Source organism: Cherax quadricarinatus, chromosome 9 (assembly GCF_038502225.1).
Source record: "Cherax quadricarinatus isolate ZL_2023a chromosome 9, ASM3850222v1, whole genome shotgun sequence".
Taxonomy (NCBI): domain Eukaryota; kingdom Metazoa; phylum Arthropoda; class Malacostraca; order Decapoda; family Parastacidae; genus Cherax; species Cherax quadricarinatus.
The window spans coordinates 12981793-13007000 of record NC_091300.1 but is presented as its reverse complement, the minus strand read 5'-3'; the positions used below and the strand labels follow the sequence as shown (position 1 = coordinate 13007000).

The 25208-nt window shown below is 39.9% G+C and overlaps 1 protein-coding gene across 2 annotated transcripts in view; it reads right to left on the bottom strand.

The window, feature by feature from the left end:
* LOC128686237 (chromatin complexes subunit BAP18) overlaps window positions 1-24740 on the bottom strand; it is a 37002-nt gene extending 12262 nt beyond the window's left edge. Inside the window, exons 1-3 of one of the 2 annotated variants that reach the window (XM_070083241.1) lie at window positions 24590-24738; window positions 12672-12766; window positions 9727-9828 (exon numbers count right to left, since the gene is read on the bottom strand). In XM_070083241.1, coding sequence (XP_069939342.1) covers window positions 9727-9828; window positions 12672-12766; window positions 24590-24697 — 305 coding nt within the window. In that variant the 5' untranslated portion in view covers window positions 24698-24738. Of the gene's footprint in view, window positions 1-9726; window positions 9829-12671; window positions 12767-24589 lie in introns of both variants that reach the window. The other variant, XM_070083242.1, reaches the window with a different exon arrangement.
* Window positions 24741-25208: the final 468 nt, after the last annotated feature.

Genomic DNA, 25208 nt, shown 5'->3' with positions numbered 1-25208 from the left:
GTTGTAAGAGGTGACTAAAATGCCGGGAGCAAGGGGCTAGTAACCCCTTCTCCTGTATATATTACTAAATTTGAAAGGAGAAACTTTCGTTTTTCCTTTTGGGCCACCCCGCCTCGGTGGGATACGGCCGGTGTGCTGAAAGAAGATATACATATACATCTAGGTAGTAGGTTGGTAGACAGCAACCGCCCAGGGAGGTACTACCGTCCTGCCAAGTGAGTGTAAAACTGAAGCCTGTAATTGTTTTACACGATGGTAGGATTGCTGGTGTCTTTTTTTTTCTGTCTCATACACATGCAAGATTTCAGGTATGTCTTGCTACTTCTACTTACACTTAGGTCACACTACACATACATGTACAAGCATATATATACACACCCCTTTGGATTTTCTTCTATTTTCTTTCTAGTTCTTGTTCTTGTTTATTTCCTCTTACCTCCATGGGGAAGTGGAACAAAATTCTTCCTCCGTAAGCCATACGTGTTGTAAGAGGCGACTAAAATGCCGGGAGCAAGGGGCTAGTAACCCCTTCTCCTGTATATATTACTAAATGTAAAAGGAGAAGCTTTTGTTTTTCCTTTTGGGCCACCCCGCCTCGGTGGGATACGGCCGGTGTGTTGAAAGAAAGAAAGATATATATACAGTGGACCCCCGGTTAACGAACTTTTTTCATTCCAGTAGTATGTTCAGGTGCCAGTACTGACCGAATTTTTTCCCATAAGGAATATTGTGAAGTAGATTAGTCCATTTCAGGCCCCCAAACATACACGTACAAACGCACTTACATAAATACACTTACATAATTGGTCGCATTTGGAGGTGATCGTTAAGCGGGGGTCCACTGTACATACATCTAGGTTTTTCTCCTTTTTCTAAATAGCTCTTGTTCTTCTTTATTTCTTCTATTGTCCATGGGGAAGTGGAAAAGAATCTTTCCTCCATAAGCCATGCGTGTCATATGTGGAGACTAAAATGCCGGGAGCAATGGGCTAGTGACCCCTTCCCCTGTAAACATTTACTAAAAAAGAGAAGAAGAAAAACTTTATAAAACTGGGATGCTTGAATGTGCATGGATGTAGTGTGGATGACAAGAAACAGATGATTGCTGATGTTATGAATGAAAAGAAGTTGGATGTCCTGGCCCTAAGTGAAACAAAGCTGAAGGGGGTAGGGGAGTTTCGGTGGGGAGAAATAAATGGGATTAAATCTGGAGTATCTGAGAGAGTTAGAGCTAAGGAAGGGGTAGCAATAATGTTGAAGGATCAGTTATGGAAGGAGAAAAGAAAATATGAATGTGTAAATTCAAGGATTATGTGGATTAAAGTAAAGGTTGGATGCGAAAAGTGGGTCATAATAAACGTGTATGCACCTGGAGAAGAGAGGAATGTAGAGAGAGAGAGATTTTGGGAGATGTTAAGTGAATGTATAGGAACCTTTGAACCAAGTGAGGGAGTAATTGTGGTAGGGGACCTGAATGCTAAAGTAGGAGAAACTTTTAGAGAGGGTGTGGTAGGTAAATTTGGGGTGCCAGGTGTAAATGATAATGGGAGCCCTTTGATTGAACTTTGTATAGAAAGGGGTTTAGTTATAGGTAATAGATATTTTAAGAAAAAGAGGATAAATAAGTATACAAGATATGATGTAGGGCGAAATGACAGTAGTTTGTTGGATTATGTATTGGTAGATAGAAGACTGTTGAGTAGACTTCAGGATGTACATGTTTATAGAGGGGCCACAGATATATCAGATCACTTTATAATTGTAGCTACACAGAGTAAAAGGTAGATGGGATGCAAGAATAGAAGCATCAGGGAAGAGAGAGGTGAAGGTTTATAAGCTAAAAGAAGAGGCAGTTAGGGTAAGATATAAACAGCTATAGGAGGATAGATGGGCTAATGAGAGCATAGGCAATGGGGTCGAAGAGGTATGGGGTAGGTTTAAAAATGTAGTGTTAGAGTGTTCAGCAGAAGTTTGTGGTTACAGGAAAGTGGGTGCAGGAGGGAAGAGGAGCAATTGGTGGAATGATGATGTAAAGAGAGTAGCAAGGGAGAAAAAGTTAGCATATGAGAAGATTTTACAAAGTAGAAGTGATGCAAGGAGGGAAGAGTATATGGAGAAAAAGAGAGAGGTTAAGAGAGTGGTGAAGCAATGTAAAAAGAGAGCAAATGAGAGAGTGGGTGAGATGTTATCAACAAATTTTGTTGAAAATAAGAAAAAGTTTTGGAGTGAGATTAACAAGTTAAGGAAGCCTAGAGAACAAACGGATTTGTCAGTTAAAAATAGGAGAGGAGAGTTATTAAATGGAGAATTAGAGGTATTGGGAAGATGGAGGGAATATTTTGAGGAATTGTTAAACGTTGATGAAGATAGGGAAGCTGTGATTTTGTGTATAGGGCAAGGAAGAATAACATCTTGTAGGGGTGAGGAAGAGCCAGTTTTGAGTGTGGGGGAAGTTTGTGAGGCAGTAGGTAAAATGAAAGGGGGTAAGGCAACTGGGATTGATGGGATAAAGATAGAAATGTTAAAAGCAGGTGGGGATATAGTTTTGGAGTGGTTGGTGCTATTATTTAATAAATGTATGGAAGAGGGTAAGGTGCCTAGGGATTGGCAGAGAGCATGCATAGTTCCTTTGTATAAAGGCAAAGGGGATAAAAGAGAGTGCAAAAATTATAGGGGGATAAGTCTGTTGAGTTCTCCATGGGAAAGTGGAACAGAATTCTTCCTCCGTAAGCCATGCGTGACATAAGAGGCGACTGAAATGCCGGGAGCAAGGGGCTAGTAACCTCTTCTCCTGAATATATTACTAAATTTGAAAGGAGAACCTTTCGCTTTTTGTTTTGGACCACCCCACCTCAGTGGGATACGGCTGGTACATTGAAAGAAGAAGTCTGTTGAGTATACCTGGTAAAGTGTATGGTAGAGTTATTATTGAAAGAATTAAGAGTAAGACGGAGAATAGGATAGCAGATGAACAAGGAGGCTTTAGGAAAGGTAGTGAAACATGTAGGTGAACAGTATTTAGATATGGCTTAAGAGGTTTTTGTGGCATTTATGGATTTGGAAAAGGCATATGACAGGGTGGATAGGGGGGCAATGTGGCAGATGTTGCAGGTGTATGGTATAGGAGGTAGGTTACTGAAAGCAGTGAAGAGTTTTTACGAGGATAGTGAGGCTCAAGTTAGAGTATGTAGGAAAGAGGGAGATTATTTCCCAGTAAAAGTAGGCCTTAGACAAAGATGTGTGATGTCACCGTGGTTGTTTAATATATGTATAGATGCGGTTGTAAGAGAAGTAAATGCGAGGGTCTTGGCAAGAGGCGTGGAGTTAAAAGATAAAGAATCACACATAAAGTAGGAGTTGTCACAGTTGCTCTTTGCTGATGACACTGTGCTCTTGGGAGATTCTGAAGAGAAGTTGCAGAGGTTGGTGGATGAATTTGGTAGCGTATGTAAAAGAAGAAAATTAAAAGTGAATACAGGAAAGAGTAAGGTTATGAGGATAACAAAAAGATTAGGTGATGAAAGATTGGATATCAGATTGGAGGGAGAGAGTATGGAGGTGGTGAGTGTATTCAGATATTAGGGAGTGGACGTGTCAGCGGATGGATCTATGAAAGATGAGGTGAATCATAGAATTGATGAGGGGAAAAGGGTGAGCGGTGCACTTGGGAGTCTGTTGAGACAAAGAACTTTGTCCTTGGAGGCAAAGAGCGGAATGTATGAGAGTATTGTTATACCAACGCTCTTATATGGGTGTGAAGCATGGGTGATCAATGTTGCAGCGAGGAGAAGGCTGGAGGCAGTGGAAATGTCATGTCTGAGGGCAATGTGTGGTGTAAATATAATGCAGAGAATTTGTAGTTTGGAAGTTAGGAGGAGGTGCGGGATTGCCAAAACTGTTGTCCAGAGGGCTGAGGAAGGGTTGTTGAGGTGGTTCGGACATGTAGAGAGAATGGAGCGAAACAGAATGACTTCAAGAGTGTATCAGTCTGTAGTGGAAGGAAGGCAGGGTAGGGGTCGGCCTAGGAAAGGTTGGAGGGAGGGGGTAAAGGAGGTTTTGTGTGCGAGGGGCTTGAACTTCCGTCGGGCATGCGTGAGCGTGTTTGATAGGAGTGAATGTAGATAAATGGTTTTTAATACTTGACGTGTTGTTGGAGTGTAAGCAAAGTAACATTTATGAAGGGATTCAGGGAAACTGGCAGGCCGGACTTGAGTCCTGGAGATGGGAAGTACAGTGCCTGCACTCTGAAGGAGGGGTGTTAATGTTGCAGTTTAAAAACTGTAGTGTAAAGCACCCTTCTGGCAAGACAGTGATGGAGTGAATGATGGTGAAAGTTTTTCTTTTTCAGGCCACCCTGCCTTGGTGGGAATCGGCCAGTGTGTTAATAAAGAAGAAATTAATAAAAACATACTAATTACAGACAAGCCTCTCATAACGTGGCTTTAGGTAGTGAGTTTTTATTAGAACTCTATTGCAATTATATCCCAAAATTACTAGAACGTAGCTCCAGCCTGTGCTCATGGTAGCTAAAGATGGGGAAAATTTAACTCAGTTTGGATGATTAATACACCTGGTACTATGCAATCACAGGTGATGGGGCTGATAGGTTGTGGAGGTGGTAGCAGCTACAATACAAAATATTACTTTTGTAAGTGTCAGGTGGTGATAATGGTGACAGATGGTGTTAGGTGATGATAATGCTGGTAGGTGATCATAGGTGATAAGGCTAGTTGGTTGTAATCATGGTAGCAACTATAATAAGAAAATATTGTTGGCCTTCAGTGATGGTGAAGGGTGGTGTTAGATGGTGTCACAAGGTGATAGTGCTGGTAGGTGTTGACAGATGATGGTGTTAAGTAACCACATTAACAATGTAAGAGTATCATGAACTATATTATTTTTGATGAAATCAACACTTAAAAAAAAATTGAATGGCTGTGTACCTAATTCTATTTGTAATGTATATTATATTGCTGGGATGCTTAAATGTGCGTGGATGTAGTGCGGATGACAAGAAACAGATGATTGCTGATGTTATGAATGAAAAGAAGTTGGATGTCCTGGCCCTAAGCGAAACAAAGCTGAAGGGGGTAGGGGAGTTTCGGTGGGGGGAAATAAATGGGATTAAATCCGGAGTATCTGAGAGAGTTAGAGCAAAGGAAGGGGTAGCAATAATGTTGAATGATCAGTTATGGAAGGAGAAAAGAAAATATGAATGTGTAAATTCAAGAATTATGTGGATTAAAGTAAAGGTTGGATGCAAAAAGTGGGTCATAATAAGCATGTATGCACCTGGAGAAGAGAGGAATGTAGAGGAGAGAGAGAGATTTTGGGAGATGTTAAGTGAATGTATAGGAGCCTTTGAACCAAGTGAGAGAGTAATTGTGGTAGGGGACCTGAATGCTAAAGTAGGAGAAACTTTTAGAGAGGGTGTGGTAGGTAAGTTTGGGGTGCCAGGTGTAAATGATAATGGGAACCCTTTGATTGAACTTTGTATAGAAAGGGGTTTAGTTATAGGTAATACATATTTTAAGAAAAAGAGGATATATAAGTATACAAGATATGATGTAGGGCGAAATGACAGTAGTTTGTTGGATTATGTATTGGTAGATAAAAGACTGTTGAGTAGACTTCAGGATGTACATGTTTATAGAGGGGCCACAGATATATCAGATCACTTTCTAGTTGTAGCTACACTGAGAGTAAAAGGTAGATGGGATACAAGGAAAATAGAAGCATCAGGGAAGAGAGAGGTGAAGGTTTATAAACTAAAAGAGGAGGCAGTTAGGGTAAGATATAAACAGCTATTGGAGGATAGATGGGCTAATAAGAGCATAGGCAATGGGGTCGAAGAGGTATGGGGTAGGTTTAAAAATGTAGTGTTAGAGTGTTCAGCAGAAGTTTGTGGTTACAGGAAAGTGGGTGCAGGAGGGAAGAGGAGCAATTGGTGGAATGATGAAGTAAAGAGAGTAGTAAGGGAGAAAAAGTTAGCATATGAGAAGTTTTTACAAAGTAGAAGTGATGGAAGGAGGGAAGAGTATATGGAGAAAAAGAGAGAGGTTAAGAGAGTGGTGAAGCAATGTAAAAAGAGAGCAAATGAGAGAGTGGGTGAGATGTTATCAACAAATTTTGTTGAAAATAAGAAAATGTTTTGGAGTGAGATTAACAAGTTAAGAAAGCCTAGAGAACAAATGGATTTGTCAGTTAAAAATAGGAGAGGAGAGTTATTAAATGGAGAGTTAGAGGTATTGGGAAGATGGAGGGAATATTTTGAGGAATTGTTAAATGTTGATGAAGATAGGGAAGCTGTGATTTCGTGTATAGGACAAGGAGGAACAACATCTTGTAGGAGTGAGGAAGAGCCAGTTGTGAGTGTGGGGGAAGTTCGTGAGGCAGTAGGTAAAATGAAAGGGGGTAAGGCAGCCGGGATTAATGGGATAAAGATAGAAATGTTAAAAGCAGGTGGGGATATAGTTTTGGAGTGGTTGGGGCAATTATTTAATAAATGTATGGAAGAGGGTAAGGTACCTAGGGATTGGCAGAGAGCATGCATAGTTCCTTTGTATAAAGGCAAAGGGGATAAAAGAGAGTGCAAAAATTATAGGGGGATAAGTCTGCTGAGTATACCTGGTAAAGTGTATGGTAGAGTTATTATTGAAAGAATTAAGAGTAAGACGGAGAATGGGATAGCAGATGAACAAGGAGGCTTTAGGAAAGGTAGGGGGTGTGTGGACCAGGTGTTTACAGTGAAACATATAAGTGAACAGTATTTAGATAAGGCTAAAGAGGTCTTTGTGGCATTTATGGATTTGGAAAAGGCGTATGACAGGGTGGATAGGGGGCAATGTGGCAGATGTTGCAAGTGTATGGTGTAGGAGGTAGGTTACTGAAAGCAGTGAAGAGTTTTTACGAGGATAGTGAGGCTCAAGTTAGAGTATGTAGGAAAGAGGGAAATTATTTCCCAGTAAAAGTAGGCCTTAGACAAGGATGTGTGATGTCACCGTGGTTGTTTAATATATTTATAGATGGGGTTGTAAGAGAAGTAAATGCAAAGGTCTTGGCAAGAGGCGTGGAGTTAAAAGATAAAGAATCACACACAAAGTGGGAGTTGTCACAGCTGCTCTTTGCTGATGACACTGTGCTCTTGGGAGATTCTGAAGAGAAGTTGCAGAGATTGGTGGATGAATTTGGTAGGGTGTGCAAAAGAAGAAAATTAAAGGTGAATACAGGAAAGAGTAAGGTTATGAGGATAACAAAAAGATTAGGTGATGAAAGATTGAATATCAGATTGGAGGGAGAGAGTATGGAGGAGGTGAATGTATTCAGATATTTGGGAGTGGACGTGTCAGCGGATGGGTCTATGAAAGATGAGGTGAATCATAGAATTGATGAGGGAAAAAGAGTGAGTGGTGCACTTAGGAGTCTGTGGAGACAAAGAACTTTGTCCTTGGAGGCAAAGAGGGAAATGTATGAGAGTATAGTTTTACCAACGCTCTTATATGGGTGTGAAGCATGGGTGATGAATGTTGCAGCAAGGAGAAGGCTGGAGGCAGTGGAGATGTCATGTCTGAGAGCAATGTGTGGTGTGAATATAATGCAGAGAATTCGTAGTTTGGAAGTTAGGAGGAGGTGCGGGATTACCAAAACTGTTGTCCAGAGGGCTGAGGAAGGGTTGTTGAGGTGGTTCGGACATGTAGAGAGAATGGAGCGAAACAGAATGACTTCAAGAGTGTATCAGTCTGTAGTGGAAGGAAGGCGGGGTAGGGGTCGGCCTAGGAAAGGTTGGAGAGAGGAGGTAAAGGAGGTTTTGTGTGGGAGGGGCTTGGACTTCCAGCAGGCATGCGTGAGCGTGTTTGATAGGAATGAATGGAGACAAATGGTTTTTAATACTTGACGTGCTGTTGGAGTGTGAGCAAAGTAACATTTATGAAGGGGTTCAGGGAAACCGGCAGGCTGGACTTGAGTCCTGGAGATGGGAAGTACAGTGCCTGCACTCTGAAGGAGGGGTGTTAATGTTGCAGTTTAAAAACTGTAGTGTAAAGCACCCTTCTGGCAAGACAGTGATGGAGTGAATGATGGTGAAAGTTTTTCTTTTTCGGGCCACCCTGCCTTGGTGGGAATCGGCCAGTGTGATAATAAATAAATAAATTATATTACACAGTGCAATTTTACACATAGCCCCAATTTCAGGAGCATAACTGCCACATTATGCGAGATCTTCCTGTATGTAAAATTTGATAGTAAATTCTCCATCCAGTAAAATTGTATGGTATTCCTCCTTGATTTCCAATCAAGTAATGCTGGGCTTTGGGTTCATCTGGCAGTGTCCAATTTCTTTTGGGGCACAACACTTAAACTGAAACCCAACCATAAGATTTTGTTCATACCCAAATCTGCTCTATTTCCATTAAGTTTTTCTCATGAATTTCAGTTTAAACCAGTTCAGGCACCATTAAAAGATTTATGCAGTGCTGGGCTTGTGTGACTGTATAAGAGTGAATATATATCACAAACAGTTAATTACTGGTAGAAATGCTCTATCTCTAATAACCTTGTGCATGACAAACTTTGTAGGAACTTGATGCAGATAACAGGGCCCAAATGTGAAGCTAAACCCAACAGTGAAGCTAACATTGAAGTATGAAAAGCATACATTACTGCCTAGACTTTTGCACAATATTCTAATCATTAATCAAGCTTTTTCAGTCATGCAATTATGGTGGTGTCTGAATTGCATAAAAATTTCTGAACAATAGAAATTGGATGCCTCTTTTCTTCAGATAAAAAAAATATCAAACTAAAAACTTTCCTAACCTAAATTTAGATTTTTCACATTAAAAAATTTATGGGCTATTCATAATATGGAAAGAATCCATATTATGAATAGCCCTCTATTCATAATAGAGAACAGAGCTCTAGCTCATAACCCATCTCTCTCTCTTTCACTCTCCCCTTTTTTTATCCTTCTACTATTTACTGAAAACTGAGTGCCACTTAAAGGCTTTAACATGAATTTTCACTCCTGTCTTTAAAGCAACAGGGAATGCTTACATCAAATACACATTAGGAAAGCAAAATTTCAACTTGTCCCTGATCAGCCAGGCTGTGGTGCTGATTAGTATGGTGGAGTGCATGTTGCAGATACCAATTGGTTGACTGATCATGCCACCTAACAGGAGGCCTAGTCTAAGACTGAGCTTCAAAAACAATATTTCCCATAAGTATCACCAGGTAGAAAAAAAAAAAATTTTCTTATTATATTATTATTACTATTTTTATTATAATAGCTTATAAGCCAGCCATTAATTATTTGTAGCTCTTACATATACGATTGTATAATCAAACAACAGCTACCTTCACGTTACACTAAGTATTATTGCTACTTTATATGTAGAACTTAAAAATTCTCTTCAAGCAACTTAATTTCTCTAGTCTTTAGCTTTAAAGTTGCCAGAAATGTTGGGTAAAAATGGAATTATAAACACTACTACAGTACTTATTTTTACTTTAAATATTCCCAACGTTACACTCATCTTATAATTTTGCAAAAAAGTTTATTCCTACCTAAGCAAATCTTTATTTAATCTGATACAAAATTAAGTGATATAACTTGCACTGTGCTTATCTATTTGTAGTTAAAGGAGCAGAACTAGGCTTGTGGTGTACGAGAATGCAAGAATCCCATATAATGACCGAGTTAAGCAACAGGAGAAATGTGACACTTACACCGTACGTGACTTTATCCTCTGACTGATAACGTTAAGATCATCCCCAAATCTTTTCACAGATGATCGCAGCATTTCTATTTCTTCATCAGTCCATTTTGTGCTGAAGGGAATAAATTCTTCGTAATAGCACTAGCCAACCAAATTACATCCCTATATTATAAAAAACAAGACTGTAGCAATAGCACAAAACAACAGAGTATAGATAAGCATAGTTATTAAAGTCTGGATTCGGTATGTACTAAGATATTATAACTACAGCAATCATTACTGTATGAAAGTAAATTTCAAGATAAATATAACAACAACAAAAAAAAGCATACAAATTTCTTGTAATTTACATATTACTCAAGTTTTACTGTTTTATTGTTTATAAAAATAAGCAATACATGACACATCAGACACCATTACTCTCATGAGAAGTTGATGACAAGAAAGTGCCCACTGAAATAAAAGTATCTATTCACTCTCAGCCCTAGAATGCCTTCACATACATGCATTCCCTCTAGCTGTCTTATTCCTGTTCAAGAGCAAAAAACCTGATGTGAGTAAAAAAAAAATACACATATGAATATGATTAGAGATTTAGCAAAAAAATCCTTTGCAAAATATAGAATATTAACAAAAATTTTCCATAAATCCCTAAGAGAAGAACACTTAAATTAAGTAAATAGTAATAGATGGATGATGAAATTTAATTCAGATAACTGCTGTGTAAAAGAAACAGGAGAAAATTATAGCAAATATTGTGCAGTTATTGCAATACTATATTTTATTGTGTGGTTACTACAGTACTGTATTTCAGTGTGCATTTACTTCAGTACCGTATTTCAATCTCAGTGTGGTTAGGAAGTTTAATGTATTAAACATGGAATATAAATGTGCATATGACAGAGCCCTGAGAAAAAAACAAATTAGAGCAATCATGTATAGTTAATTAAAAGGCAAGGCCACAAACTGAGACTTGAGTCCTGCAGTGAAAACAAAGTGACTATACAAATATGCATGTACAGAATATGCAAGATAAGATAAATTCAGGCTTCTAAGATTAACCCTTCACTCAGGCTAAATATAAGGTAAATAGTTTGTGTGTATCAGGGACAAAGAAACAGGAAGGCTCCAAGAAGATATCAGTAAGACAAGACCTAAAATAAGGAGACTAGAATATAAAACTCACACAGAAACTTTCAAATGGCTAATTGAAGAAAAAAGTGAGCAAGAAAAGAACACTTATTTACAGAGAAATGGGGCCAATTCCAGTCATCAGTTGCAGGAAACTGAACAGAGGAGAAATAGAGACAAATCAAAATATAATATAAAAGTAAAACAGAGATGAACAAATGTACAAATATTTTATATACGTATATAGAAGGGATACAGAATATATATTGTATATACAGAAGCCACCTAACCTAGGCCACATGATGTCTGTTTGGTCCAGGCACTAAGTCACTTGAAGGAACAAGGTAGATGCTGGAAGAAGAGACTTTATGGCAAGAATAGTTATAACATCAGGTTTCCACTATCCTTGTGAGGTTTTAAAATTTGGCCATGAAGCAATCAAACAGCTGACTCAAGGACTTTTTTGGTTGTACTGTATATGCATTGTGTACTAAATATAATGGCAGCAACTTCCCAGTTAATATTAAGGTTATTTACCTGGAGAGAGTTCCGGGGGTCAACGCCCCCATGGCCCGGTCTGTGACCAGGCCTCCTGGTGGATCAGAGCCTGATCAACCAGGCTGTTGCTGCTGGCTGCACGCAAACCAACGTACGAGCCACAGCCCGGCTGGTCAGGAACCGACTTTAGGTGCTTGTCCAGTGCCAGCTTGAAGACTGCCAGGGGTCTGTTGGTAATCCCCCTTATGTATGCTGGGAGGCAGTTGAACAGTCTCGGGCCCCTGACACTTATTGTATGGTCTCTTAACGTGCTAGTGACACCCCTGCTTTTCATTGGGGGGATGTTGCATCGTCTGCCAAGTCTTTTGCTTTCGTAGTGAGTGATTTTCGTGTGCAAGTTCGGTACTAGTCCCTCTAGGATTTTCCAGGTGTATATAATCATGTATCTCTCCTGCCTGCGTTCCAGGGAATACAGTTTTAGGAACCTCAAGCGCTCCCAGTAATTGAGGTGTTTTATCTCCGTTATGCGTGCCGTGAAGGTTCTCTGTACATTTTCTAGGTCAGCAATTTCACCTGCTGGAAATTTTTTTGAAACACACTTGTGCATATCTGAAAGACCTATTGTGTGCAGTCTTTGCAAGGAATTTAACATATACAGTGGAACCTCGGTATGTGACCTTAATTCACTCCATAAGGCTGTTCGAGTGCTGCTCCATTTGAGTATCGAACAAGTTCTTCCCAACCAATTTTCTGTTTGGTTGGCTGCTATCACTAATCGTCGTAGGCCCCATGGTGACTTATTTATACAAATAATACAAAAACACCAAAAAATGTGAAGAAACACTAAATTGTTTACAGCAAAGTTCTGGCAGGTCGTATTTATTTGGTCGAGTGCTGAGCTTTGTTCAAGTAGGGAGCTGGTCGTATACCAAGGTTCCACTGTTAATACATCAGATACATTAAGGGTAGTTAATTTATTGTGCAGTCCCTGGACCCATTATGTGTCCAGTAATTTTTTTTACTTCTGCACCACTCAGAGAGGCAACAAGTGCATAATAAAGTCAATTATAAATTTTATTGAGGTGCAGTAACAAATATATTTGGATTTTAACCTACATGACAAATGCAGTAGTAACATACGTATTAGTGGGAGTCCAACTAAAGGAGGTCAATGGACCCGATGCATAATACAAAACCCTTCGTCGAAGACAAATATTATTTATACAGTCTGATGCAACTCTCACCTTGTACATGTCTGCTCAGCTGTTCAATGTAGCTTACTTACCCTGTAGGTGACTATTCAGTTGTTTGCTGTAGCTTACTTACCCTGCAGGTGACTGCTCAGCTGTTGGGTGAAGCTGCATTGTGAGTTCTGCCAATTTATTAAAAGCTGTCCCTGCAGCCAAGAAAATCTCACCCACCTGAAAATGTATACAAAAAATAACAAACAGAAGACATAACTGTTGTTGTTCTTTTTTTATCACACTGGTCATTTCTCAGCAGGGTAGAGTGACCCAAAGAAGGAAGCATATTCACACTCATTCAATAGTGGTCTTGCCAGAAATGTGTAAACATCACAGTTCAAAACCATCAGTCTGCAGCATCCCTACTCATCTTTAATGAGTGAAGTGATTGCACGTTTCACCTTGCACCTCCCGTGGTCTGGTAGACAACGCTGTCACTTCACAGACTAGGTGTCCCGTGGCCTGGTGTTAGCTAAGACTCTCCCTTCACACAACAAGTGTTCGGGTTTGATTCCCAGCAAGGGTAGAAACATTTAGCATGTTTCCTTACACTGGTTGTCTATGTTCCCCATCAGTAAAATGGGTACCTGGGTGTTAGTCGACTGGTGTGGGTCGCATCCTGGGACAAAACTGACCTAATTTGCCCAAAATGCTCTGCATAACAAGCGGCTTTCTTTATAGTAGTAAAGGTCAGCCATCACTAATCCGGCAATCAGTTATCCGGTTCCATCAGTAATCCAGCACTAATTTCGGCTAGCATAATTTCAAATTTCATCATTATACTGAGTCATAAGTAGCATCTTGCCTAGAAAGGGAGTGGGCAATGAATGGATGTCTAGGGCAACTGGTATATATTGCTGGCTAGACAGGTACTGCAATGAACTTGCAATCCCATTCATTGATAACTGGGACCTATTCTTTGACAAACGTGATATGTATGCAAAGGATGGGGTTCATCTCTCTGGGGATGGAGTGGTTGCATTAGCCAATTCAATTGAGAGGGTAATTGATGACTTGTCTAGGAATTTAAACTGATAGATTATAGAGGTATGGGTGTTTGTGGGAAACAATCAGGCTGTAGCATTAGGGTTAAAAACAGCAGTTATTACCGGGATACCTCAGGGATATGTTTAAAAGACAATATTCAAAATAAAGTTGCTAGTAATGGCAAATCAATTGATCAACAAACAAAGAGGGATAGTAGAGGGCAACGAGTGACTAGCTCCCTTAAAGTTCACTATACAAATAGTAGGAGTCTAAGAAATAAGATAGATGAGCTAAGATTACTTGCATGTGTAGGTAATATAGATATTATTGGTATAACAGAGACCTGGTTCAACCTGAAAGATAGAGAAATGCCTTCTGAATGCAACATACAGGGTTATAAACTATTCCACACTGACAGGGTCAACAGGAAGGGTGGTGGTGTGGCAATGTATGTCAGAGAAAATTTAAATTGTTGTCTTAGACATGATATAAGATTAGAGACATCGAACACAAAATCTGTTTGGCTACAGTTTTTCGAGGGACATGACAAATTAATTTTGGGTGTGATTTATAGACCCCCAAACCTTAATAGGGAGGGCAGTAAGTTATGGGACAAAATTCATAAGGCATCTAGATATGAAAATGTTGTTATAATGGGAGATTTTAACTCTAGACAAATTGATTGGAACAATATGACAGGAAATCTTGAGTCTAGTGACTTTCTTGATACAGTTCAGGATTGCTTTTTAGAACAGGTTGTGACAGAACCAACTAGAGGAAACAATCTGCTTGACTTGGTTCTTGCCAACAAAGATTCACTAATTAATAATCTTGAGGTTAATGATGAGCTTGGGGAAAGTGATCACAAATCACTTAGTTTTAATATATCATGGAATTACCCAGATAACTGCAATCAAATCTCTGTCCCAGATTTTTGCTTGGCCGACTTCATGGGACTGAAAAATTACCTGGGTGGGCTAAATTGGGATGTCCTGACTATGGGTCAGGTAGGTGATCTTGGTTGCCAATATGACATTTTTCAGAGCATAGTTCTAGCTGCCCAGACAACTTTTGTTCCGAGTAGGGAAATTAGATCTAACAAAAATTATCCCAAATGGATGAACAATAGATTAAAACATCTCACTGGTCAAAAGAGAGGCATATATAGGAGTATCAAAAGAGGGGATGGGCAGTTAAGAAATCAATATATTCAATTAGAGAGAGAAATAAAGAAAGGAATAAGAAAATCAAAAAGGGATTATGAGGCTAAGGTCGCAAGGGATTCAAAGATTAACCCTAAAGGATTCTTTCAGGTATACAGAAGTAAGATCAGGGACAAGATTGGCCCACTTAAGAGTAACTCTGGTCAGATCACTGACAGTGATAAGGATATGTGTGAAATTCTAAATACCTACTTCCTCTCAGTTTTCACCCAGGAAAATACTAGCGATATTCCTGAAATAATAGATTATGTAGAACAGGATGATAATAAACTATGTACGATTGCGGTAACTAGTGACATGGTCCTCAGACAAATAGAGAAACTAAAACCTAACAAATCCCCAGGCCCTGATGAACTGTTTGCAAGGGTGTTAAAGGAATGTAAAGAGGAACTTAGCATACCTTTGGCTAATCTTTTTAATATATCACTACAATCTGGCATAGTGCCTGATAAGTGGAAAATGGTAAATGTAATACCTATTTACAAGGCAGATGACAGGTCCTTGGCTTCGAACTATAGACCAATAAGCCTTTCCTCCATAGTGGGAAAATTTATGGAATCAATAATTGCCGAAGCAATTCACAGCCATCTTGACAGGCACAGATTGATTAATGAAACGCAACACGATTTTACAAAGGGGCGTTCCTGTCTTACGAATTTACTAACTTTTTTCACTAAGGTGTTTGAGGAGGTAGATCATGGTAATGAATATCATATTGTGTATATGGACTTCAGTAAGGCTTTCGATAGAGTTCCACATCAGAGGCTATTGAGGAAACTTAAGGCACACGGAATAGGAGGAGAAGTTTTTTCCTGGGTAGAGGCATGGCTGACAAATAGACAGCAGAGAATTTGCATAAATGGGGAGAAATCAGAATGGGGGCACATCACAAGCGGTGTTCCTCAGGGGTCAGTGTTGGGCCCGTTGTTGTTGTTCACAATTTACATAAACAACATAGATGTGGGAATAAATAGCGACATAAGCAAATTTGCTGATGACACCAAAATAGGCCGTCCAATTCATTCTAATGAGGACACTAGAGCACTCCAGGATGATTTGAATAGACTGATGCAATGGTCGGAGAAGTGGCAGATGCAGTTTAATATTGACAAATGCAAAGTTCTAAATGTTGGACAGGTAAATAACCATGCCACATATAAACTAAATAATGTAGATCTTAATACTACAGACTGCGAAAAGGATTTAGGAGTTCTGGTTAGCAGTAATTTAAAACCAAGACAACAGTGCATTAGTGTTTGTAATAAAGCTAACAGAATTCTTGGCTTCATATCTAGAAGTATAAATAATAGAAGTCCTCAGGTTGTTCTTCAACTCTATATATCCTTGGTTAGGCCTCATTTAGACTATGCTGCTCAGTTCTGGTCTCCGTATTACAGAATGGATATAAATGCTCTGGAAAACATACAGAGGAGGATGACAATGATGATCCCATGTATCAGAAATCTTCCCTATGAGGACAGACTGAGGGCCCTGAATCTGCACTCTCTCGAAATGCGTAGAATTAGGGGGGATATGATTGAGGTGTATAAATGGAAAACAGGAATAAATAAAGGGGATGTAAATAGCATGCTGAAAATTTCCAGCCAAGACAGGACTCACAGCAATGGTTTCAAGTTGGAAAAATTCAGATTCAGAAAGGATATAGAAAAGCACTGGTTTGGTAATAGAGTTTTGGATGAGTGGAACAAACTCCTGAGTACAGTTATTGAGGCTAAAACGTTGTGTAGTTTTAAAAATAGGTTAGATAAATACATGAGTGGGTGTGGGTGGGTGTGAGTTGGACCTGACTAGCTTGTGCTGCTGGGTCTGGTGCAGTGCTCCATCCTTGAGTGGAGATGATCAGACTGGGTGGGTCATTGGGCTAATCCGGGGGGTGGGGGGTCATTGGTCTAATCTGCAGGGGACATGGACCTGCTCCGCATGGGTCAGTAGGCCTGTTGCAGTGTTCCTTGCAGTGGCCCGGCGGCCTGGTGGCTAAAGCTCCCGCTTCACACACGGAGGGCCCGGGTTCGATTCCCGGCGAGTGGAAACATTCGACACGTTTCCTTACACCTGTTGTCCTGTTCACCTAGCAGCAAATAGGTACCTGGGTGTTAGTCGACTGGTGTGGGTCACATCCTGGGGGACAAGATTAAGGACCCCAATGGAAATAAGTTAGACAGTCCTCGATGACGCACTTACTTTCTTGGGTTATCCTGGGTTGCTAACCCTCCAGGGTTAAAAATCCGAACGAAATCTTATCTTATCTTCTTTCTTATGTTCTTATAAATTATGCAGATGGTTGTAAATCCACAGAAGCAAGCCAGTGGATGAGAAAGCAGTGACAAAAATGGGGAAAATGTAGCAGTCTCTCTACTGATAGGTTCATTAACCCTTTAAGGGTTTCGGCCGTACTAGTACGGCTTATGACCCAGGGTTTTTGACGTACTAGTACGCCTAAATTCTAGCGCCCTCAAATCTAGTGGGAGAAAGCTGGTAGGCCTACATATGAAAGAATGGGTCTATGTGGTCAGTGTGCACAGTATAAAAAAAATCCTGCAGCACACAGTGCATAATGAGAAAAAAAAAAAAACTTTGACCGTTTTTTGGAATAAAACAGCAACTTTGCACAGTATTTTCGTATGGTATTTATTGTTGTATTCTAGTTTTCTTGGTCTCATTTTATAGAATGGAAGACATATTACAGAAATGAGATGTTTTTGACTGGTTTTACAATGAAAAGTACCTTTGAAATTGAGCTCAAAGTAGCAGAAATGTTTGATTTTTACCAAAGTTCAAAAGTAAATAAATCATGCCAAGCATCCAATACACGTCAACTGGTAAGTTTAATATTCTTTCGTAAGTGCACCAATATTATTTATACCATTTTTTACACTAATGCAGTAGTCTGCATAACAGTAAATCTTCTATTTTTTGTGAGAATAAAAATTCAAAGTGGAAAGCAAAAGAATGTAAGAGGGGCCTTGAGACGTGACTAATGAACAGAGGAAATGTAATTTTAGTGCCAGGAATGTCTTTCTTGTTTATTCTGGACCCTATTCGGAAATTGGCATCTTTTGAAATTTGTGTGAAATTGGCAAAATTGCTAAATTCTGACCACTGTACTGGATAGTTGAAATTGGTAAATGGGTGGTTTCTTGCACTCATTCGATAGAAAAAATAGTTCTAGCAAAATATTCATTTTTTTGTCGTCTAGTACAGTGGAATTGGCCGAAAATGGGGCACAAAGTGGGCAAAATCGCCGATGCATAAACATCGCCGAGACCGCTAACTTCGCGAGAGCATAATTCCGTAAGTTTTCCATCAAATTTCATACTTTTGGTGTCATTATGATCGGGAAAAGATTCTCTATCTTTTCATAAGAAAAAGTTAATTTTTTTTTTTAAATTTGGCCAACCCTGAGAACGAGTCTTGGAGAGGGCCTGTCAACCCTCAAAGGGTTAAGTGTATTCTAACCAAACCACTCTGTAATGTGGCACACTACAGGTCCCAATGATGCTTATGGAGAGGGAGCATGGACACGGGGGTCGTCCCACAGCTACTAAAAACAACAGACATAGCCCCGCTCCACAAAGGGGGCAGTAAAGCAATAGCAAAGAACTACAGACCAATAGTACTAACATCCCATATCATAAAAATCTTTGAAAGGGTCCTAAGAAGCAAGATCGCCACCCATCTAGAAACCCATCAATTACACAACCCAGGGCAACATGGGTTTCGAGCAGGTCGCTCCTGTCTGTCTCAACTATTGGATCGCTACGACAAGGTCCTAGACGCGCTAGAAGACAAAAAGAATGCAGATGTAATATATACAGACTTTGCAAAAGCCTTCGACAAGTGTGACCATGGCGTAATAGCGCACAAAATGCGTGCTAAAGGAATAACAGGAAAAGTTGGTAAATGGATCTATAATTTCCTCACAAACAGAACACAAAGAGTAGTAGTCAACAGAGTAAAGTCCGAGGCAGCTACGGTGAAAAGCTCTGTTCCACAAGGCACAGTACTCGCTCCCATCTTGATTCTCATCCTCATATCTGACATAGACAAGGATGTCAGCCACAGCACCGTGTCTTCCTTTGTAGATGACACCCGAATGTGCATGACAGTGTCTTCCATTGCAGACACTGCAAGGCTCCAGGCGGACATCAACCAAATCTTTCAATGGGCTGCAGAAAACAATATGATGTTCAACGATGAGAAATTTCAATTACTCCAATATGGTAAACATGAGGAAATTAAATCTTCATCAGAGTACAAAACAAATTCCGGCCACAAAATAGAGCGAAAAACCAACGTCAAAGACCTAGGAGTGACCATGTTGAAGGGTCTCACCTTCAAGGACCATAACATTATATCAATCGCAGCTGCTAGAAAAATGACAGGATGGATAATGAGAACCTTCAAAACTAGGGATGCCAAGCCCATGATGACACTCTTCAGGTCGCTTGTTCTATCTAGGCTGGAATATTGCTGCACACTAACAGCACCTTTCAAGGCAGGTGAAATTGCTGACCTAGAAAATGCACAAAGAACCTTCAGAGCGAGCATAACGGAGATAAAACACCTCAATTACTGGGAGCGCTTAAAGTTCCTGAACCTGTATTCCCTGGAGCGCAGGCGGGAGAGATACATGATTATATGCACCTGGAAAATCCTAGAGGGACTAGTACCGAACTTGCACATGAAAATCACTCACAACGAAAGCAAAAGACTTGGCAGGTGATGCAACATCCCCCCAATGAAAAGCAGGGGTGTCACTAGCACGTTAAGAGACAATACAATAAGTGTCAGGGGCCCGAGACTGCTCAACTGCCTCCCAGCATACATAAGGAGGATTACCAACAGACCCCTGGCAGTCTTCAAGCTGGCACTGGACAAGCACCTAAAGTCGGTACCTGACCAGCCAGGCTGTGGCTCGTACGTTCGATTGCGTGTAGCCAGCAGTAACAGGCTGGTTGATCAGGCTCTGATCCACCAGGAGGCCTGGTCACAGACCGGGCCACGGGGGCGTTGACCCCCGGAACTCTCTCCAGGTAAACTCCAGGTAAACATGTATAGTGCCTACAGAGCTGATACACATACCATTTTAAAGCTAAAAAGAAGCTCTTAAACTTTTTATTTAGACCATTTTTGACCTAAGTGGTCAAGCAAAAAAGCTGACCCTTTTTGTAACCTTTGACCTGAAAAAGGTCAAAATGCACAACATATTTTTTTCTCACCCACTAAATGGGGATTAGTCTACATGACTACCTCAGACTGGAATATAAATTTTCATGGGATTTTAATTAGATTAGATGCCACATCCATTTTAGCAAACCTACTCAATGCTATTTTCACATTTGATCCTAGCCGTAAACTTCTCCAGACCATATCTCTAGATCCATTACAGTTAGAGTAGGGAAACAAATCTCATTTCATTGATTTATACATATGTTCCCACAACACCTAGCTAACACCAAGGTACCTACTTACTGCTTGGTGAACAGGGGTAACAGGTACAAGGAAATATTCCCAACACTTCTATTTGTGCAAGGATGGGACCCAGGTCCCTCAGATGTGAGCCAAAGACACTACAATTTGTGCTACACAAATTAACAAATTATCCCAAATGTATGCATACACCATCACATTATATTACTCACACTCTGACATCACATCCAATCCTCAAAGCAACCAAACTTAAAGACTTCATTCTTTTACTCTTTAGTAATTCATACAGGAAAAGGGATTACTAATCCTTTAATCCTGGCACTTTAGGCACCGACAGCATAAAGAATGAGACACATGCAACATTTGTGGCCTGGTGGCTAAAGCTCCCGCTTCACACACGGAGGGGCCGGGTTCGATTCCCGGCGGGTGAAAACATTTCGACACGTTTCCTTACACCTGTTGTCCTGTTCACCTAGCAGCAAATAGGTACCTGGGTGTTAGTCGACTGGTGTGGGTCGCATCCTGGGGGACAAGATTAAGGACCCCAATGGAAATAAGTTACAGTCCTCGATGACGCACTGACTTTCTTGGGTTATCCTGGGTGGCTAACCCTCCGGGGTTAAAAATCCGAACGAAATCTTATCTTATCTTATCTTATTGAAATAATGTTTTGCCAGCCAGTGGAAGATGAGGAGGAGTTTGAGGTAATCAATCCCTCAGCCTGGTGTTGATGTGTTCAGTCCATCAATCTTAAGAAAAATACAGAATATGAGTGAAGAAGTGTCTTATATACGTACTGTAGTCAGACGAGTTGAAGCAAGAGGTGGAATCACCAGTGGAAAAATCCACTAGCATAAGTAGGTCATACCTGTAGCTTATGCAAGCACTGAAGAATTCCCAACTCAATACCAAGTGCTGATTGGCTCAAACATGCTCACAATCAAAATTAATGAATTATATTTGCTAATCTCTCAAAATACAATTTCCCAAATATTTACTATTCTGTGGTGAACATTTATAGGTTGTATTATAAAATGTAAACTAATACCAGAGTTCTGCTAAGTATTGGTCAGTAACCTTAACCATCCAATGTTTTTATGTTCTTAAATCTAACCTGAACGTGACCAAAACCTAATCCAAACATAATTTAAACAAAACCTTGGCAATTTGAAAGTCAAAGACTTTGCCTAACACCAATGGACTTCAATGGATTTAACTCCATTGGAAAAAATGAAGGAATATCTTAGATTAAGTCAAAAGTCACTTGTATGTCTATGAGTACAAATATGAAACATAATAATAATAATAATAATAATAATATCTTTATTTACTACAATGTGGCAGATGTTGCAAGTACGTATATGGAATAGGTGGTAACTAACTAAATGCTGTAAAGAGTTTGCATGAGGATAGTGAGGCTCAGGTTAGGGTGTGTAGAAGAGAGGGAGACTATATCCCGGTAAAAGTAGGTCTTAGGGATGTGTAATGTCACCATAGTTGTTTAATATATTTATAGATGGGGTTGTAAAACAAGTAAATGCTAGGGTGTTCGGGAGAGGGGTGGGATTAAATTATGGGGACTCAAATACAAAATGGGAAGTGACACAGTTACTTTTTGCTGATGATACTGTGCTTATGGGAGATTCTAAAGAAAAATTGCAAAGGTTAGTGGATGAATTTGGGAGTGTGTGTAAAGGTAGAAAGTTGAAAGTGAACATAGAAAAGAGTAAGGTGATGAGAGTATCAAATGATTTAGATAAAGAAAAATTGGGTATCAAATTTTGGAGGAGTAGTATGGAAGAAGTGAATGTTTTCAGATATTTGGGAGTTGACGTGCCAGTGGATGGATTTATGAAGGATGAGGTTAATCATAGAATTGATGAAGGAAAAGAGGTGAGTGGTGCATTGAGGTATATGTGGAGACAAAAAATGCTATCTATGGAGGCAAAGGAGGGAATGTATGAAAGTATAATAATACCAACACTCTTATATGGGTGTGAAGCTTGGGTTGCAAATGCTGCAGGGAGGAGGAGTTTGGAGGCAGTGGAGATGTCCTGTCTAAGGGCAATGTGTGGTGTAAATATTAAACAGAAAATTCGGAGTGTGGAAATTAGGTGTGGAGTTAATTAAAGTATTAGTCAGAGGGCTGAAGAGGGGTTGTTGAGGTGGTTTGGTCATTTAGAGAGAATGGATCAAAGTAGAATGACATGGAGAGCGTATAACTCTGTAGGGAAAGGAAGGCGGGGTAGGGGTCGTCTTCGAAAAGGTTGGAGGGTGGGGGTAAAGGAGGTTTTGTGGGCGAGGGGCTTGGACTTCCAGCAAGCGTGCGTGAGCGTGTTAGACAGGAGTGAATGGAGACGAATGATATTTGGAACCTGACGAGCTGTTGGAGTGTGAGCTGGGTAATATTTAGTGAAGGGATTCAGGGAAACCAGTTATTTTATACAGCCGGACTCGAGTCCTGGAAATGGGAAGTACAATGCCTGCACTTTAAAAGAGAGGTTTTAGATGTTGGCAGTTTGGAGGGATATGTTGTATATGTTTATATGTATATACTTCTAAACTGTTGTATTCTGAGCACCTCTGCAAAAACAGTGATTATGTGTGAATGAGGTGAAAGTGTTGAATGATGATGAAAGTATTTTTTGGGGGGATTTTCTTTCTTTTTGGGTCACCCTGCCTCGGTGGGAGACGGCCAACTTGTTAAAAAAAAAAAATGTACATGGTATACAGGCCTAGCTGACATCAATGACATACTACTATATAGCAAGCTGCTTGTTATGCAGAGCATTTCAAACAAATTAGGTCAGTTTTGTCCCAGGATGCAATCCACACCAGTCTACTAACTCCCAGGTACCCATTTTACTGATGGGTGAACATAGATTACCAGTGTAAAGAAACACCCCCAATGTTTCTACCCTCAGTGGGAATTGAACCCAGACCCTTGCCATGTGAAGCAAGAGCTTTAGCCACCAGGCCACGGGACACTGTGATATGTAGGAAAATACTGTGCCTCAGAACAAGGTAACTTATAGTAAATAAATAACTGACTACACAGTGAAAGGAGCTGGACATGCCTATCATTAATTTACATTCATGGGGAATGCTAAACCCACAGGGGTTATGCAGCTCTTGGGAAAATGGGAGGCACTCACACTTTATCCAAGGAGAGTACAAGTACAATTCCTTAGCCCAAGAGCTCCTCAGCAGCATCAAGGAACCTCCCTTGAAGGGTTGGACCTGCCTAGCATGGGTCAATAGGCCTACTATAGCATTCTTTCATTCTTGCGATTCATTTTGCTTACCAGTAACTCAGCTTATATTTCAATAATTCTAGTCTCAATAAAGTTGCTGAAACTAATAAACAGCTATAATTCATAAAACTTAAGAAATCTTAATTTTAAAAAATTATTCTTCAAATAAATCTGAGCAATGATTGCAACCCATCAAAGAAAACAATGAAAAGGATTATATCAAGTAAAAACAATCAGACTTTGGGAACGAGTTCACCTTACACACTGAGTGTCCGTGGATCAATCCCCGGCATGGGTGGATTATTATTATAATCAAGGGGGAAGCGCTAAACCCGGAGGATTATACAGAACCTGGGGGGGATGTGGAAGGCATTCTGGCTTAATTCGGGGAACTGGAGCACAGATCCAATTCCCTAAATCAAGAGCCCTTCACCAACATCAAGGAACCTTCCTTGAGGGGCAGCATAGGTGGAAACACTGGGCATGTTTCCTTCCACCTGCTGCCCCTGTTAATTGACTGGAGTGGGTTGCATCCTGGGGGGACAAGATTGAGGTTATAATAATAATTATTGACAATCCTCGATAATTATTATTATAACCAAAACCAAGAGTTAAAAGTCCTCGATGATGCACGGACTTTCTTTGGTTATCCTGTGGCTAACCCTCTGGGTTAAAAACAAAAAAAGAACAAATCCTATTTTTCTCATCTTAAGAGTTACAGGAAGGCTGTGTGCATGTGGTCACCCATCCAGTTGCTACCTAACCTCAAGTGTTTAACGTCTTCTAAGAGGATAATATATCACCCACAGGGCTGCTGCAACTAACTGTATTGTAAGAAGGCTTATTATTATAATCATGGGGAGTGCTAAACCCGTATAAGCAAGCTCAACAATATAATGCCAAGCACATATTCTCAAATGGGCAAGATACACGTAAGTTATTTCAAATTCTGAAACGGTGGCGCCTCTAGCGGATGTGGTTCTCACTTCACATTAACCTTACCGCTGACTGTATAAATCACATACACTGTGCAAGAGATAAATTTAAAAACTAGTAGTCAATAAATACAATGAACACGAACATACTTTGCTGGCTGAGTTCATTGTTGTTTGTGATGGCGAGAGTGAGCGAGAGCACCAGTGGTGGGTCCCACCTGCCCAACTGATTTTTGACTCGGCTTTTATCATTTTCATTATAATGATGATACTTTTTTTTTTACGCAGGGTTTGACAAGGTTAGGTTAAGAATCCCTAGCTTTATTGACAAACTATTTACAGGTTAAGGATTCCTAACTTTATTGACAAGCTAAGAGCTCTTTCTCGGCTTTTATTTTCATTTTAATGTTGATACTTTTATGACTCGGCTTTCATCATTGTCATTACCATGTTGATAATTTTTGACTCGGCTTTTATTATAACGTTGATAAATTTTAACTGCTTTTATCATCATTATAATGCTGATATTTTTCGACTCGGCTTATCACTTCCAGGTCCTTCACATTAGTTTTTCTCTCTATTGTATGGCTGGAATTTGTTTTATACTCCAATCCAGTTTTATTTTCTCAACTTTTCCATAGTAGAGTAATTCAAATTTCCCTTCATTATAGATCCATCTACCCATGTTTTTCCTGTTATACCTTTATCACGCATTGTATGTGTTATTACACCGTGATTGCACTTGTCGAAGGCTTTCACAGTCTGTGTA